The 19,520-nt window shown below is 45.5% G+C and overlaps 1 protein-coding gene across 1 annotated transcript in view; it reads right to left on the reverse strand.

Moving 5' to 3' along the window:
- TMEM170B (transmembrane protein 170B) overlaps positions 1-12,649 on the reverse strand; it is a 33,072-nt gene extending 20,423 nt beyond the window's left edge. The window contains exons 1-2 of the mRNA XM_006138773.5: positions 12,133-12,649; positions 2,900-3,070 (exon numbers count right to left, since the gene is read on the reverse strand). Coding sequence (XP_006138835.1) covers positions 2,900-3,070; positions 12,133-12,229 — 268 coding nt within the window. The 5' untranslated portion in view covers positions 12,230-12,649. The remainder of the gene's footprint in view (positions 1-2,899; positions 3,071-12,132) is intronic.
- Between the last annotated feature and the right edge of the window lie 6,871 nt (positions 12,650-19,520).

Consider the following 19,520-nt stretch of genomic DNA (forward strand, 5'->3'; position numbering starts at 1 on the left):
CCACAGATGGAGATTCCACAACCTCCCTGGGTAATTTATTCCAGTGTTTGACCAACCTGACAGTTAGGAACTTTTTTCTAATGTCCAACCTAAACCTCCCTTGCTGCAGTTTAAGCCCATTGCTTCTTGTTCTATCCCCAGAGGCCAAGATGAACAAGTTTTCTCCCTCCTCCTTATGACACCCTTTTAGATATCTGAAAACTGCTATCATGTCCCCCCTCAATCTTCTCTTTTCTAAACTAAACAAACCCAATTCCTTCAGCCTTCCATAATAGGTCATGTTCTCTAGACCTTTAATCATTCTCGTTGCTCTTCTCTGGACCCTCTCCAATTTTTCCACATCTTTCTTGAAATGCGGTGCCCAGAACTGGACACAATACTCCAATTGAGGCCTAACCAGCGCAGAGTAGAGCGGAAAAATGACTTCTCGTGTCTTGCTCACAACACACCTGTTAATACATCCCAGAATCATTTTTACTTTCTTTGCAACAGCATCAAACTGCTGACCCATATTTAACTTGTGGTCCACTATAACCACTAGAACTCTTTCTGCCATACTCCTTCCCAGACTGTCGCTTCCCATTCTGTAAGTGTGAAACTGATTGTTCCTTCCTAAGTGGTGCACTTTGCATTTGTCTTTATTAAACTTCATCCTATTTATCTCAGACCATTTCTCCAATTTGTCCAGGTCATTATGAATTATGACCCTTATCCTACAGATTAGTCGCAATCCCTCCCAGCTTGGTATCATCTGCAAACTCAATAAGCGTACTTTCTATACCAATATCTAAATCGTTGATGAAGATATTAAACAGAGTCGGTCCCAAAACAGACCCCTGCGGAAACCCACTTGTTATGCCTTTCCAGCAGGATTGTGAACCATTAATAACTACTCTCTGAGTATGGTTATCCAGCCAGTTATGCACCCACCTTATAGTAGCCACAGCCAAGTTGTATTTACCTAGTTTATTGATAAGAATATCATGTGAGACCGTATCAAACGCCTTACTAAAGTCTAGGTATACCACATCCACCGCTTCTCCCTTATCCACAAGACTCATTATCCTATCAAAGAAAGCTATCAGATTGGTTTGACATGATTTGTTCTTTACAAATCCATGCTGGCTGTTCCCTATCACCTTGCCACCTTCCGAGTGTTTACAGATGATTTCCTTAATTACTTGCTCCATTATCTTCCGTGGCACAGAAGTTAAACTAACTGGTCTGTAGTTTCCTGGGTTGTTCTTATTTCCCTTTTTATAGATGGGCACTATATTTGCCCTTTTCCAGTCCTCTGGAATCTCTCCTGTCTCCCATGATTTTCCAAAGATGGTAGCTAGAGGCTCACATACCTCTTCTATCAGCTCCTTGAGTATTCTTGGATGCATTTCGTCAGGCCCTGGTGGACTTGCAGGCATCTAACTTTTCTAGGTGATGTTTAACTTGTTCTTTTTTATTCTACCTTCTAAAATTACCTCCTTTCCACTAGCATTCACTATGTTAGGCATTCCTACAGACTTCTCAGTGAAGACCGAAACAAAGAAGTCATTGAGCATCTCTGCCATTTCCAAGTTTCCTGTTACTGTTTTTCCCTCTTCACTGACCTCTCCTTGGTCTTCCTCTTGCTTCTAATGTATTTATAAAACATCTTCTTGTTTCCCTTTATTCCTGTAGCTAGTTTGAGCTCATTCTGTGCCTTTGCCTTTCTAATCTTGCCCCTGCATTCCTGTGCTGTTTGCCTATATTCTTCCTTTGTAATTTGTCCTACTTTCCATTTTTTATATGACTCCTTTTTTATTTTTAGATCATTCAAGATCTCGTGGTTAAGCCAAGGTGGTCTTTTGCCATATTTTCTATCTTTCTGACACATCAGAATAGCTTGCTTTTGGGCCCTTAACAATGTCCCTTTGAAAAACTGCCAACTCTCCTCAGTTGTTTTTCCCCTCAGTCTCGATTCCCATGAGACCTTACCTATCAGCTCTCTGAGCTTACCAAAATCCGCCTTTCCGAAATCCACTGTCTCTATTTTGCTATTCTCCCTTCTATCCTTCCTTAAAATTGTGAACTCTATGATTTCATGATCACTTTCACCAAACCTACCTTCCACTTTCAAATTCTCAACCAGTTCCTCCCTATTTGTTAGGATCAAATCTAGAACAGCTTTCTCCCTGGTTGCTTTTTCAACCTTCTGAAATAAAAAGTTGTCTCCAATGCAGTCCAAGAACTTATTGGATAGTCTGTGCCCCGCAGTGTTATTTTCTCAACATATATCTGGATAGTTGAAGTCCCCCATCACCACCAAATCCTGGGCTTTGGATGATTTTGTTAGTTGTTTAAAAAAAAGTCTCAGCCACTTCTTCCACCTGGGTAGGCTATTTAGTGTGCATTTAACTACTCAGAAGTATAACACCTTCATGGTAATCATTTCACATCAGAGCATAAACTGTTTCAAAGTGGAACTCCAAGACACTGAGATTATTAGTGGACACCACCAGGAAATACGACAAGAGCAGCAAAATCACTCTGGTAAGCCAAATGGAGAGGAAACCATTATGAGTCTAAGGGTATACGATTTCCTTCCAATAACCAGAAGCACCCATCACAGAACTGTTGCTTTCAGTCTCAGTAAAGAAGAATGGAATGACACTTTTCAGTACCAAGTTCCCCATGGTTTCCAAATATGAAAAAAATACATGTGAGGAGTCCTATGCTTCTTTGACAGATCTATACTGCCTTTATCTTCACACGGTAGAAGCAGCAACCAAGTTGACATTCTCACAGGAAAAACTACATGACTAAAGAAACAAATTTGTATGAACAGTTACCAGATTAGATAAGAAGTAATGCTCTTTTGAAAATATGATATAAAACTATATGTAAAAAAACAAAATAAACTTACTGGTTATCATTGCTCCAGTTACAGAACCCAGAAATCCAATGCTGACCACAATGACAGAGATTAGTCTCCCCTGCCTATGTCTCTGCAGCATCACAAACATTAAAACTCCTACAGCACCATGGACAAAGAGAGAGGAGAAGAGAGCCCATAGGAAAACCCAGTACCACATCTCTGAAAAGAAAGCAGACAAATATATTATTAGTTTGGATGTGATAATTATGAAGCAAAATATTTAGAAATACCATATATTTAAGAAAAACACTTATTTCCACCTTAAAAAATAAATCTGAAAATAGTGGAACCTACCCAAGTGGCACTATACTTATATGGCAGACCATCTTAAATACACACCCACAATATATCCATTCCAAGTAAAATCTGGGTACACCATCAGTAGAGTACTTCAGGAGCAACCTATTTCCTTTTAGCGGTTTCTGAAAACAAATTTTAATGTACTGTCACATGAAAACCAGCTTATCAAAAATATGTTAACATTAACAAGGAAGCTTAAAAAGATAGTTATCAATGATTTCAATGGGGAAAATAAGATAAAGGCTAGCACCCTACCTACCCATAAACTTAAATGGAAAGTTGTGATAAACAAATTAGCCCCAAAGGAGATGAATTTTAACTATTTAAGTAAAAAAGCTAATGTTTATAAAGGGCAAAGATACAAATGTTTTTATTTCTAGTTGCACATATGTAATTAGTTGACAATGTCAGTTTAGTAATTTCCATTATTTCTTCAAAATATGTCTACTCTATGTTGTCATAGCTAGGTAACTACTAAAATTGAATTTCTTAATACGCTAAAACTCCAATAGTCCGGCATCCAATTGCCTGGCACTCCTGATAGTCCGGCATCAACTGGAACCCAGAACTGATCAGGTCAGCCGCTCTCATGGCCGGGCCACTGTGAGCCACATGCGTGCTCACAGCCCGTGCCGTTTCGCTCACGGCCCCCAGTGCACACAGCGTTCAGCCTGCACATGCTAGCAGCCAGCCGCTGAGCACAGGCAGCTGCTTCGGGACCCGGACATAAGGTTGGGGGAGAAGAGGGATTGGGTGACAGGAGGGAGGGGAGGTGTTTGGCTCTGGGGAAGGGAAGGAGAGGGGAGGGGGATTGGGTTGTGGACAGTGTCCCGGCCAGCTCATTGAAAAGGCGGCCGCACAGTGCATGTGCCCCAGTGCCTGAAGGGAGACACACGGCTGTACTGGTGGCTCTGGGACCCGAGCATAAGGTTGGGGCGTGACAGGGATTGGGTTGGGAGTATGCCCCCTTATAGTACCTCCTGGTACTCCGGCATATCTGATAAGACAGCACCACCTAGGTCCCAAAGTTGCCGGGTTATCGGAAGTCTACTGTTACATGCAATACACGTGCTGGAATACAAACAGATCTGTCTGTCAGACAAATGTTACTACTACCTTGAAAGTAAAGACGCTAATAAGGATCAGTGAAAGAACTACTAATAAATCAGAAAGGCCACTTAAGAGTGCTCCTATTTACACCAGTGCTACATACAGATCTCTCAATTGTTTTGGGTTCTTATCTATCCCTTATTTGAATGCCAAACTCTCTAGCTTTCCCCTCAACTTCTAAAAGGTAAGTTGTGCATTAAAAACTAACAGGACAACGTTGGAAATAAAGTATTTTAAAAGACTGTTAAAAGATTGTTAGAGAAGCATATTACACTATTACTTGTGGAAAAAAAGAAAATTGAATTGATACTATTATGAAAATGAATTCTATCATATTTCTTGGGTTTATTTTAAATTAATTTAAACAAAATTCTCAAATGATTGTCTTCAGTATAACACAGAACAGTACATATGTCAGGAATCAGGAAACCTTCCTGCAATATATGGGTCCAGTTTCTGGCCAATGGGAGCTACAATAACGTGCTGGGGGTGGGGCACTGTGTTAAGCCTCTTTTTGCCCTTCCCCAGCTCACAGCATTAACGGTATGTCTAGACTATATGTCTCTGTTGCCAGAGGCATGTAAATTAGACTACCCGACTTAGTCAATGAAGCCCGGATTTAAATATGCCCGGCTTCATTAAAATAAAAATGGCTGCCATGCTGTACTGGCTCAGCTGATCGTCAGCACAGCATGGCAGTCAAGATGCGGATCGGTCAACAGGGAACACCTTTGTTGACTGCTCCCTTATGCCTCGTAAAACGAGGTTCACAGGAGCGGTCGACAAAGGCTTCCCCTGTCGACTGATCTGCGTCTTGACTGCCGCGCTGTGCCGACAATCAGCTGAGCCGACACAATGTGGTGGACATTTTTATGTTAATGAAGCCGGGATATTTAAATCCCGGCTTCATTGACTATGTCGGGTAGTCTAATTTTGAAGGACAGGTGAAAAGGGAAATATAAGGCAGAGATAGGCAGTAGGCCAGATGAGGTCTGTCAGTTAGCCTCTGGCAGGCCACCAGATCTTTATTTACCTGTGCATCTGCACGTACAGCTGCTCACAGTTCACACTGTCCACAGTTCACCATACCCAGCCGATGGAAGCTGTGAGAAGTAGTGTCCCAGAATGCGCTGCTTCCCGCAGCACCCACTGGCCAGGATGGTGAGCCATGGCCAACGGGAGCTGTAAGTGGCTGTACCTGAAGACATGTAGGTAAATAAACCACCTGACAGCTTGTCAGGGGCTAATCATGGCAAACCATGTCCAGCCTGAAGTAGGGATATTAGCATATAGTCAAGTAAATGATTAACCGATAAGCCTGTACCAAAGGCAGAAGCACAGAGTGGCAAGCAGAAGGTACCAAGGGGAGTTGGCTTTTAAGCTGGCTCCCCTGGCAGACTAGCCCCTGCCTACCACTCTACTCTGCTGTTTTTGATAGAGAGGCAGATGTGCAAGGTAGGAAGGTCTCCCAGGAATGGGGCCCGAGCACACTGGCTGCCAGCCCTGCCCCCGGGGACTATCAAATAATTGTGTAACCGATAATATTTTATGTGATATACACAATATATAACATCCCTAGCCCTAAGGCCACTTATTGCCCACCTTGATATAGGGACTTCAATGGTCACCTCATCAAACCTATTAGCATTAGACTGAAATATGCCCCAAAAAGAGAACAGTGCCCACTCCCTTCCTTCCTCACCTTCCTGAATAGAATCAGATTTTTGTTTTCTTTCACTGCAATCAGGTCTTTTATCATTATCAACAACCACCACTATGGGCTCAATGCCCGTTGGTGTCCAATGCCTCCCTCACTATTTCCTTCCATCTTTCTCTGTCCAGTGCAGAGTGGCTTAGTTTCTGTAGACTAGCTCCGCATCCATCTACTATATCATCTACCCTTTCTCTGTAGGGTCCAGACCATCCATTATGCCGAATACCAAGGTCTTAACTATTCGCTTGTCATTCATTCTGCAGATATGCCTGAACAGCTGTAACTTCCGCTGTATAACCTTCTGCAGTAGGTTCTCTTTCGGCTGTATCTCCCTATAGATAATTCCTCATTGGTGACCTTCTGCATCCATCCTACTCTCAGGATCTTTCTATAACAATTCCTCTCAAACGCCAATATTCTTCTCTTCAACTTTTTCATTATCACCCATGTGTCACATCCGTACAACATGCTGCTAAATACACTCATTTTCAAGACCCTCAGCTTCGTTCCCTAAGCTAATCACTTTACTTTTCCAGATTTTATCCATCGCCTTTAAAGTTGCTCTTGCTTTCACTATTCTAGTTGCTATTTCCTTCGTACAGTCTAAATCATCCGTCACGTTGCTCCCCAAATACGTGAACTACTCTATGTTCTCTAGTTCGATCCCATCTACATTTATCTTCCTTCCTATTTCCTTATCTCCAAATACCATTGTCTTCATTTTATTGATATTCATAACCAGTCCATACTGCTTCCCTTCCTCATTTAGCATCTGCACCATTCTCGCCAGCTTCTCTTTATCTTCCTCGATAACTATATCATCTGCGAACCTCAAGTTGTTAATTCTCATCCCATGCACTGATATCCATAATATCTGTGACTGTCTTTTACTAACCATTCATGGTTGCATGCAACTGTTTGCTGACGTGATTTCCCAGAACATTCTGCAGCCTGATAAGTGAAGGTTTATTGGAGGGTAATTTCATGCTGAAGACAGACGTTTCATAGACACACAGCTTGCTGACAGTGGGTAGTTGATCTTGTTCCTCCTGCTTGTTGATGTAATCCCTGTGGTTATCTTTCATAATCTAAAGAGTTAACCCTTTCATAAGGGGAAGAAAAAGCTGATCAAGCCTGGTGAATAAACCCTCTGCTCTAATACAATTATTTACAAAAGAGTTTTCTGTGCTGACCAGTGGCCTAAGTGTAGAGATGGTCAAGCTGAATTCTCCCATGCTAGACTGGAAGTGTCTGTCATTTGTGTCTTGGATGGCAATAGTGGAAATAAAGATAAACTCTGCATACTTCAGGAAGATCTGACCACCATTTTAATCCAATTTAAATACGACAGGATTTAGGAGCGAAGTAGATCAGCATTCTTATTTCTAGATATCTGCTGAGCTTATAAATAGTCCTCAGCCACTCTTGCAAACACAGAAGATGAAGTCTAGCATGCTGAGTTAGGGAAGTTTGAGTGGCCATATGCCCTAGGAGACAGAGACAAAACTATTGATGTCTGATTTTGGGCTTGTAACTGATTGACCAAACTTAGCAGTTAAATCTAGGGAAGATGAGCCTTTGCTGAGGTGGTGGCCAGTAATGCCTCTATAAATTATATTGTTTGGGTAGGAATTAACACCAACTTCTCCTTGCTGACTGGAAACAAAAAGATGGAGTATCTGATAATGGAGTAAACCATATGCCAAGGAGATCTCTCCCAAAAGAGCCACACTGTCTAAGTAAGGAAAAACTTGACTTGCTTGTTTTGTCAAGAATGCTGCCACTATCATCAGGTATTTGATAAACAGCCCCAATGCAAGACCTGATACTAGATCTGTGGAGACACAGAGGAAATTATAGATGATTACAGTAGTTCTCTTTTAGATAAATGTGTGGAAGAAAATGTCCAGTTATTCAAATCTGGACTTGGACGTGAAACCCCTTTCTTCTTAGGTATTCAAAAGTAATGATACTAAAACCGGTTTCTTTGTAATCCTGAGGGACGACTTCGACTGCTCCAAGACTTGGGGCAAATCTACAGTACCAAATTAAGTAGACTTAAGTTAAGTGGATGTACAGTTATCACAATAATTAAGATGGTGTGGCATGCCCTTCTGCCGGTGGTGCAAGACATCAATAACCATGTTTGCACTGATTTAGCTGTAAGTGTGGTGCACTGTGGTGTGCTGACAGCTAGAACAGTCAATGCAGTGTCTTCGCTATAACTGTATTGATTAACTATATCGATGAAAGCATTAAGTCTCTCAGGAAGGAAGAGTTATTAGGTTGGTATAGTGGACAGCTTATATCAATGGGAGCAATAATGTAGCATACACATGTCAATCAACCTAATGCTATAGTTTAGACCAGCCTTAGAAATGGTTCTACTTCTTGATGAAGCATGTTCTAGTGAGAAAGGTCCCTGAATATGGAAGGGCAAGATTGTTCTTCATAATGTGTTATTCATGTCCATTCTAATCAGATGTGCATGTGCACAGTAGCAGGAAGGTTTTTTTTCCTAGCTGTAAGGTCAGCCTGGACACACTCTGGGGAGTTGCGCATTCATGACACCCAATTTTAACTTCCTGTTGACCTACCCTTGCCTCATGACACCCATTATAACCTCCTGCATCATACCCCACCTCATGGGTGATTGGGCTGTGTACTGCAAAGGTGCAGATAAAGCATCACGTTACCACTCTGTAGATTTGAGGGAATCTAAGCCAAGAATGCTGCCAATTAGGCTCTGTACCACGGTAGAGTGTGCTGAGGTCTATCTGGGGAAGTCCCCATGTCTGGAAGATTGATTATGTGACTTCCAGGCCACTCATGCACATGAAAAGACTGACAGACTGTCGGCCAGCTCATTTTGTACTCTCAGGAGGTATGAAGCCTACAGGTGTATTGAGTGTTCTACACAGAAGTCCCATAGCCTCAGGGCTTCCTGACATAGGCAACAAGAGTGTGCACTCCATTTGTTGATATTAGGTATGTGAAATAGAGAGGTTAGATATCATGTAATTTAATAGCCATATAAACACATGAAATCTTAAGAGGTTATACCAAAAACTAGCCAATGGGAGTCACAGATACTCGATGTGGAAAATAAATGCTGCACTGTTCCCTTGGGTATGGAAGTAATCTTTAAACAACAGTAAATTTTAATATAACCTGAAAATTCAGGCAAACTGTTGAGCAAATCTTTAGTTTACTCATATAAACTTCAGAGTTTTATACAAATATAACCATTGTAAGATCAATTTGTTCATCTAAAGACAACAGTCCTTCATATAACAAAACAAGTTTGATTCCTGAAGTGAATACGTAAGGGTCTTCTTAAACGGGTCTACATTTTTTGAAGTTATCTTTAAAAATGTCTTCCCTCGCATTCCACCCAAGGAGTCTCTTTTTCCACACGTTACATGTTAAAGGTAGAATTAAATGCTTTATAGGGATGTTAAATTTAGATTAATCAGCTAATCGAATAGTCAAAGCAATTTGCATTGATTATCTGATTAATTGATAAGGGCGATAAGTTCCTATACTTCACAGGCAAAAGAGCTGCAGGGAGCATGGGCCCAGTGGGAGACTCAAGTCAGCTGACCCCAGGCTCCACGCAGCGCTGCTGCTTTGAAGCATCTCCTTCTCTTCCTCTCACCCCATTGCTGCCCCTTTTTGATAGAGGCAATAGGGGGAGAGGGGGGATCGACTAGTTGTTCACATCCCTAATGCTTTATTCAGTTGAGTTCAAAAACTCTAAAACGCAGCAGAAGATCGAATGAAATAATAGTTAGCAATCACACCATTCATTCATCTTTCTCTCTGTACGGAGCATCACTGTAACAACTCAGTTATTTATTGTACCTTTGCCAAAAATGTGAGAGTAATTATAGGTCTCACTGACATTAGCTGTTGAATACTATATATTTATTTACATTTCTTTTCAAGTATATAAGCCCCTAAACATATATCCACATAAGTCACAGTTTTTTGTAGAGTGTGAACCCAAAGCTCCTCAAAATTATGAAATATTATGCTGTGAAAGTCATCTCAGCAATGGGTGCCAGCCAGCAACTGAAATTGTTTAAATCGTAATTAAAGACAAAGTGCATCCCATACTAAGGATATCAAGTAGCGTGTAATTGACTGCTGCTTTGAAGTAGCCCCCTCTTTTCCAGTCTCCTACCCCCATCAGGGTAATCTGCTGGGAGGCTGAGACACATTTGGTTTATGTTGTACATCACCTGTAGTTTAGAGATGTGAAGGTCTAGTCGACAAGCTTGTCAACTAGTCGCTTCCCCCCAATCCCTGTTTGCTGCCTCTAACAGAAAGAAGCAGCAAGGGGGGGGAAGGGAGGTACTTCAAAGTGGAAGTGCTACGTGGAGCCTGGGGCCAGACCCCGGGTTCCATGCGGCGCTGACACTTTGAAATGCCACCATGGGAGCCTGGCGTCAGGCTTCTCCCGGCGTTTCAAAGTAGCATCACCAAATGGAGCCCAGGATCGGCTGGGGAGCCTAATGACGGGCTCTCATGGCTGCGTTTCAAAGTAGCAGCGCCACAGGGAGCCTGGGATCAGCTGGGTATTCCCTAGGGCTATTTCCACACTTCAAAGACAGAGGCAACCTATTGACTAGTCGAATAGTTGACGCAAAATGCATTGACTATTTGATTAGTCAATTACCTGAAATTCAACATCCCTACTGCAGTTCTCAGTGGCTGCCATTCACAGTTCCTGACAAATGGGAGCTACGGGAAGTGTTGTCCATGAATTAGGCTGGTGCTGGGGAACTCATTGCTCCAGAGTCCCCGCCGCCTGTGAGTGCTCAAAGCTCCTATGAACTGCCGCAATGTGCAGCTACCAGCTGGGAATTCCAGGTGACCTCCCCACAACTGCGGACAGCTGCATACAGTGGCAGCTCCCTGCTACCACAGGCTGAAGTCACCAAAGACACTGGAAGTCATAAATTCCACAACATCCATTAAAAAATTTGCTGAACATACACCAAGATAACTATGAAAAAGTTAACTGTGTTTATTAAAATGTAAATCCTTTTATGGAAATCTTCCACAAAAGTGTCCATCACACTCTTGCATCATTTCCACTGAAGGCTAGGTATCTAGGATATTATACTATGATAAAACTTAAACATTTAAAAGAAAAGCACATATCTAGCATCTTAAGGTGCAACTATATCATGTGGTGAATGGAGAGAGGAGCAGACAATTTCAAAACTGGCTTACTAATATTGATCACTTCGTTCTGGATAATGTGTTGTACCGCAGAAATGCAGACCCCTTTTAGTTCAGCATTCCCTCTTAGTTTAATCCTACTTATCTATATGAAGTACTTTTCCACTAACAGCTCCACCACTACACAACTTCTGCTTATCAAAACTTCTTGTGTCAGGGCCAGTTTTAAGTAGAAACTCAACCAACAATCAAATGATCTGCCTCTCCATCCCATGCAAACCAAGTGACACTGTACTCTTCAGTATCCAAGGCAAGGTAATGGGCAGAGTGCAATAGAATGAGGAGTCCAGAAACAGTTTCCCACAGACACAGCCCCTGCAAGACTTTCATTAGCGTAGACAGCCCATTAATCCTCCCTGTAGTAAAGCAAAGCGCCCCAAATCAAGCCCGCTTTCCTCCAGATGAGTACTAATAGTCAACAGTCTCTGCAAAGGCTCTGAACAGCTGGTCTCTCTTCCCACTCCACCAGGCACTGAGCTGCCCTCTTTCCTTTTTAAACTACCCTTTTCTCACCTGACAGCAGCAGCCCACCTCAATCTTTCCTGGCTCAGCGTGTGGCTGCTAATGCTAACCCGCATCCTCGCAGTCGGCCCCTTTGTCACCAGAGAAGAAACAAGTTACTGTCCGACCGCGCTCACATGGGTGGAGGCAAAAGTGAAAGCCCCCCCCCCCTTGCTCTGACAGCGGTGCGGGAGTGGGACCCCGCCTGCGCTAAAGGGGGCTCTGCCTTGAACACGATCCCCGCTCTGACCCCCGCATCTGAGTCACGCCCTTTGCCCTGACTCGCCCCCTCCCGCCCAGGGGTCAGATTCAGGCTACGGCCCCGCGCCCTGGACCCCCCGGTTACCGGTGAGGCTCCGCAGCACGGTGCCGTGCGCCCACAGACTCAGCACTTGCTGCACCGACAGGTTGATCATCGAGTTGTCTCCCGCTTCCGACTTCATCTTCCCCGGGGGCCTCGCCGCCGCCGCGCCTCGGCCGCCCGGGGCTGGCGGCGACCGGGTCGCAGTGACGAGGGGGAGGCCGGGGTCCTCCCGCGCCCAGGCGGCTGCTGCGAGCCGAAGGGGGCGGGGGCGAGGGGGCGGCTGCGGAGAGGGGGCCGGGGCGGCGGGACTCCAAGGCGGCAGCAGCCTCCCCGCGGCGGGGGAGACATTGAGGCCGGGAGGGGGTGGGGGGCGTGGAAGGGGCTTCGCCGCCGCCGGCTCGGCCCGGGGCCTCCTCAGGGGCCGGGCAGGGGGCGGCGGGGCTGCGAGCCCGGGCGGGGGGGCCCCGCCTTCCTCCTCAGCATCGCCCCAGCATCACCTGAGGCGCGGGGCACGCGCGGAGCAACCGCCGACCCGGCTCCGCTCGCTGTGCGCCTGCGCCGCCCGCGCGCCGGCCCCTGCAGTGCGCGAGCCGGCGTCAGCAAGGGGCGCTCGTGCTACTGAATACGCTGATGGGGCGATAGGGGAGATGGGGTGGGGGGGAGGCAGGGTAAGCCTCTGACTGCGCATGCGCCTGTCTTTCAGGCGAGGGTTTCGCCTTGCCTGATGCTTGCTGGGGCTGGTTCTGTTCCCACGGCGGGGATGGGGGACGGTCAGTCCCTTATGCCTGCAGCGAGCAGGTCTTCCAATGGTGACCATAAGCATTCGCTGCCGCACCCGTCATGTACTGTACGGGCTACACAGTTGGGTTAAAAGGCTACTAGCAGCCTACAAATTGCTCTTGCATCTCTGCTACCACTCCCATGATTGAGGGGGAGCCAGCCTTAACGTTGCCCACAGGTGGCAGTGCCTGCACTTTTAGCTGCCAGAGTGGTGTCCGCACACCTGTCCCAGCATTGGAGTTATTATGGTGTGGAGATATCAGCACCCTGCCAACCTCACTAAACAGTGCCTTCCTTACTGCAACCAGAACTACCTTCTCTTTGAAGTCAGTAGCAAAAAACCCATTAAACTCAAGAGCATCCACAGGTCTGTTTTGCATGCACTAAGGGCTCCAGGAGGACAGTTACATTTTTTTAAATTTTAAAATCAATTAAATGCAATCTCGTACTGGTATAAGGGCAACAACTTGTTCAGTAACAAAAGTCAAGATGTATACATCTTTGTATAAAGCATGACTACAAGATCTTCACCAAGCATTCCTGAAACTACAATACCCACCTGAGGAGGTGAGGAAACAGATTGACAGAGCCAGACGTGTACCTAGAAGCCTCCTGCTACAAGACAGACCCAACAAAGAAAATAACAGAACACCATTGGTCATCACCTACAGTCCCCAGCTAAAACCTCTCCAATGCGTCATCAGTGATTTACAACCCATCCTGGACAATGATCCCTGACTCTCACACATCTTGGGAGGTAGGCCAGTTCTCACCCACAGACAACCTGAAGTAAATTCTCATCAGCAAATATACACCGCACCACAGTAACTCTAACTCAGGAATCAATCCCTGCAACAAACCTCAGTGCCAACTCTGCCCACATATCTACACCAGCGACACCACCACAGGACCTAACCACACCAGCCACACCATCACTGGCTCATTCACCTGCACATCTACCAATGTAATATATGCCATCATGTGCCAGCAATGCTCCTCTGCCATATACATCAGCGAAACTGGACAGTCCCTATGTTAAAGAATAAACAGACACAAATTAGATATCAGGAATGGTAATATACAAAAACCTGTAGGAGAACACTTCAATCTCCCTGGACACACAGTAGCAGATGTAAAAGTAGTCATCCTGCAGCAAAAAAACTTTAAAAACAGACTTCAAAGAGAAACTGCAGATCTACAATTAATCTACAAATTTGACACTATCAGTTTAGGATTAAACAAAGACTGTGAATGGCTAGCCAACTACAAAAGCATTTTCTCCTCCCTTGGTGTTCACACTTCCACATCAGCTGCTAGAAGGGGGACTCATCCTCCCTGACTGAATTGACCTTGTTACCTCTAACTGTCATAAGGAGGAGGGAGAAAACTTGTTCATCTTGGCCTCTGGGGATAGAACAAGAAGCAATGGGCTTAAATTGCAACAAGGGAGGTTTAGGTTGGACATTAGGAAAAAGTTCCTAACTGTCAGGGTAGTCAAACACTGGAATAAATTGCCCAGGGAGGTTGTGGAATCTCCATCTCTGGAGATGTTTAAGAGTAGGTTAGATAAATGTCTATCAGGGATGGTCTAGACAGTATTTGGTCCTGCCAGAGGGCAAGGGACTGGACTCAATGACCTCTCGAGGTCCCTTCCAGTCCTAGTATTCTATGATTCTATGAAAGATGCAACAGTGAGGCATGGCACATCCCCTGTCTAGGGGGGCTGGTCTGAGCTCCCAGACCCAGTGCAAGTTGGAACTGAGCCAGACTGGCTGCCCGCCCAGCTCCTAATACTCTTTCAATGCAGAGCACCAGAGGGGGTAGATTCCGTACTTGGCTTGAGCCAGGACTGAGCTGGGCTGCTTGCCAGCCTGCTAAAAAAATTATTGTCAAGGGAGGGGGGGGAGGGAAATGCATATAGTCTATAGCATTAAGTGATAAACTTCTGCTTATTGGTAAATCGGTTAATTGACTACACTATTACATCCCCAGTGGTGACGAGGATGGGATACCTGTGCTGCCTCCAGCAACAGAAGAAGTCAATATAAGAAAACAAATCTTTTTGCTGTTCTGGAAGGTGGGGGTGAGAACTGACTGTTATATTGAAAGTGCAAACTGAAACTAAAACCAGTGAAGCCCAGAGGCTGGGAGAAAAATATGAGAAAGAAAGGAGGTGCAGCAGCATGGTTACACTTACAGGGCCACTGGGACCTTTAAGGAGACTATAGAGCAATGGCACATATACACTAAGCGTTTTGAGCTTTTTGTTATTGCGAATGGCATTGAGGAAGAGAAAAAAGTGTCAATATTCTTAAGTGCAGTGGCTAAGACCTATTTCCTGCTATGCAGTTTATTGCATTTTGTTAAGACAGAGACCAAATCTTACTCTGACATTGTGGAAACCCTGGGGTCACATTATGCTCCAAAACCATTGGTAATTGCAGAAAGGTATAGGTTCCACCTAACGAGACCAAAAAGGAAGTGAAACAGTTGTCCAATTTGTAGCAAATTTGAAAAAGTTTGTGGAACCCTGTGAATTTAAGGAGAGTTAAATGAAGCCATACGTGACAGGTTAGTGTATGGCCTGCACAGTGAAGCTATATAGAAGCACCTATTAACAGAGACCCAGCTCACCCTACAGAAGGCCATTAATATTGCAGTCTCCATGGAACTAGCCACATGGAAGCCACAATTCCTCAGTGCACCCCCTAGCATGCATAAAGTGTCCCAAGAACCTACCCACAAAACAGTGGGGAGCCAGGAATGTTACCGCTATGGTCAACTGGGTCACCATGCATCAGAATGCTGGTGTAAAGACCTAGCATGTCGACAGCATGGCAAAAAGGGACACATTAAGCATGCCTGCAAACAAATGAAAACGAGGTCTATGGTCTAGAGCAGGGGTCTCCAAACTTTTCAGCCCGAGGGCCGCATTAACTATCAAACAGCAGTTCGGGGGCCGCTTTCACGACGGGGAATTTCAGTTGCCTATTGCGCCCTCTGTAGCAGCGCGGCCGGTACTCTGACCATGCACTCCCTCCAGTGCTGAAGGGGAGGGAAAGGGGGGCCCGGGCCCACCCTCACTCACGGGCCCCAGCCCAGGGCCCTAAGGACACGGAACCAGCTGGCTCCGGTCCAGCTGACGGGGCTCCTGCCGTAACTCGTCAGCCCACCAACTCTAACGAGTTCTGCCCTGGGCTGCTTCCTTTCCCTCCTCGTGTGACCCTCTACCTCCCCCCACCGTGGGGCGGTCACCTTTGATTCGTCCGTCAGGTCGTATATCCAGTCGCCCACCCCTCCCGCCGGGGCTGGTCCTGCCATCTGGGTGGCCGTCGGGTCTGGACTCCTGAGAAGGGGGGGGGGGGCTTTTCCCCCTGCTCTCCCCTTCCTCTGCACGCTGTCCTCCCCTCCTGCTTGCCACCGCTCACTTCTTCCCCCCCCCCCCCGGGCGGAAGGAGTCACCTTTTTAAAGTTCCCGCCGGGGTTCACGTTCCCCCGCACGTCGCCGGGCGGGCGTTACCACCACCGCCCATTCTGCCCCCTGATTGGTCGGCTGCCCTGTCAGTCTGGGCGGGGGAATGCCGCCCGTGCTAACCCCCGCCCCCTGCGCCGTTTGCCGCTGCGCGGCCGCTTGTCAGCGGAGCGGCCCGCTTCTCCTGCCCCGGCGCGGCGTGAGTACACGCCGCACACCCCTGACAGGGCCCCCCCCCCCGCGGCAAGAAGGGCCCGTTCGGCGGCGCCCCAGGGACGGGCGGGGGTCGCCTCGTCACACCGGCACGCGGAAGAAGGCGGGGCCAGACAAAAAGGTCTCCACGGGCCGGATGAGAGGGCCTCGCGGGCCGCATCCGGCCCGCGGGCCGTAGTTTGGAGACCCCTGGTCTAGAGGACCAAAAAGGAAAATCTGCATACAATTGAGCAGACTCGGGATGATCACTCTGTCCAAAGAAGAAATGCCATGGACACTAGGTAGCTCCGTTGTTGGATGGCAAAGCTGTACTTGTGCAGCAGTTTCTCTGGTCTCAGACACTGTGTATAAGGAAAAACGAAAGCACCTTCTGATTAAGGCAACAAAGATTATTCTCAAGACATATATGAGAGAAGAAGTACCCATGTTGAGAACTTCTGACGTTAAGGTGGAACTGAAAGGACTGACTGCTGAATTGCCACTGTTTATGGTGAAAGGCCTTTACCCAGCCTTACTAGGTAGATCATGGCTTAGGAAGATCCAGCTGAACTGGGCAGAAGTGCACTGGGTGACTAAAGAAGAAACAGGTCTGACCGATGTATTAAAGAAACATGCTGCTGTTTTTGGAGAGGATCTGGGAAGTATGAGGGGAATCACCATGAAATTGAACATTAAACCTGACAGCCAAGCAAAATATCAGAAGTCCAGAACTGTGCCATCTGCCATCAGGCCAAAAGCTGAAGTGGGCCTGGAGCACCTAGTCAAAAATGGAGTCCTGTGCCATTGAAAAGAAGGCAAGAAGCTTGTATTTCATGCCAGGGTGTGAAGAATGCACCTCAGTTGACACCTCTACATCCATGGGACTGGTCTGAAAAAACATGCCAATGTATTCATGTTGATTTTGCTGGCCCATTTCATGGAAGCATGTTCTTAGTGGTGGTAGTGTTACATTGTGATACAGTTGTGATTTTGAATACTAAGGTTACATTCACATTTACAGTATATTGCACAAACAGATGAACAAATACGTGTTGAAGTGCAGCATAATAATGCAGAAATTACTCATGTACTTAAAACTATTGCAGATGTAGGACATCACTCCTGGAGGGAAACACTATTAGGTTAGTGACCTTCTGCAACAGGTGTGCTAAATATAATGGTTCACCCCATTATAGTGATCATTGGACTCCAATTGGCTTTATTAGTGAATATGACTGCTTTGGCATGCTGGGTGAAGAGAACTGTTCGAAAGATACAGGAAGCTGGCATGCAAAGTCAAATGAGGCCCTTGTTAATGATACCCAGGAGGCAAGACCAAGCTCAGCCAGTCTGAGTATTGGACTCCTAAAATAGTAATGACAGCTTTGATAAAGCATCATTAAGGAGGGGACACTGTAACAATATGGGTTTTCTGTAGCCATGTTAGAAGGCCTGTGCTAGGCCTGAACCAAAGCCCCCTTCTGCAGCCAGACTGAAGAGCAGCAACCATTAAATACACTGCTCTACAACCAAAACGCTTCTGAAATAAATGTAGTCAAACTTTGCTAATTCTGGGTCACTGAGAACGAAAATGATGCTTAAAATTGTTGATTGGCTCTAGTTTTCAAGATATGCTATTGGGTCAGTATATACGACCCTTGATTTTTGAATGGCGGAGGATAAGTGAATTATAAAGGGAAGGGATCTCAATTTTAACAAGAAATGACTAAAATACATCTTTGACTGGATCTATGAATAAATCTATGACTGTGTTTGGACAGTACTTGCTTTTTAGGCAAAACAATGAATGATGCAATCTGAAGCTGTTATTGCATCATATATGATATGAATTGCATCATGTTCTTCCTAGAAGTCATGGATGATGCAATCATAACGAAGCTTATATCACTCTGCTGAACAAATTGCCCTATATCAGCTCTAGAAATCATACAGTGTCGTGCTCTCTTATTTGTCAGTGTTTGATTTTGCAAAGGGACACATTTCTGTTTAGCCAAAGTGAGCAGAGATGCCTCGTACTTGTGTGAACAGTGCAGATAACTTCTGCTATGTTTGTGGTGAAGTGACTTTTGCATCACAAAAGCGCAGTATAACCACTATGGTTAAGAAAGCCTATCACCTTTATTTTGGCGGCAAAATTGGAGATCAGGACAAGAGGTGGACCCCACACATATGCTGCAACACTTGTGCAACAAATCTTCGCCAGTGGTTGAACAGGAAAAGGAAATCTATGCCTTTTGCAGTGCCAATGATTTGGAGAGAGCCAACAGATCATACCAGCAATTGTTACTTCTGCATGGTGCCTCCAATTGGGAAAGGTGTGTCAAAGAAGAAAAAGTGGACTGTGCATTAAAAAGATGGACCAAACATTCCATCAGCTATATGCCCAGTATCCCACGGAGAAGGACTGCCGGTTCCAGAATCATTCTCACTTGAGTCAGACGAGGAAGAGGAAGAGGATGAAACTTCTGGTCCTGAACCATCAATGTCACAGGACCCACATTTTCTCCCATCTTCCTCCTCTGAACCACACCTCATAACACAAGGTGAACTGAATGACCTTGTCAGGGATTTGGAACTACCCAAGAGTAAGGCAGAGCTGTTGGGCTCCAGACTACAGCAATGGAATCTCCTGGCAGGTGATGTTAGGGTTTCCATGTTCCGTGACCGTCAAAAGGATCTTGTCCTATTCTTCTTCATGGAAGGTGATCTTGTAGCCTGCAACAACATCGATGGTGTGATGGCAGCCTCAACATCGTTCACGATCCAGATGAGTGGAGTCTGTTCATTGATTCATCGAAGACGAGTCTTAAAGCTGTTTTGCTGCATAATGGCAATGTTTTGCAATCAATTCCAGTTGGTCATGCAGTCCATATGAAGGAAACGTATGACAACATGAAACAACTTTTGAGGTGCATAAACTATGACCAACATCAGTGGCAGCTTTGTGGTGATTTGAAGGTTGTTG

Source organism: Pelodiscus sinensis, chromosome 2, assembly GCF_052426305.1.
Source record: "Pelodiscus sinensis isolate ZL-2025 chromosome 2, ASM5242630v1, whole genome shotgun sequence".
Lineage (NCBI taxonomy): Eukaryota > Metazoa > Chordata > Testudines > Trionychidae > Pelodiscus > Pelodiscus sinensis.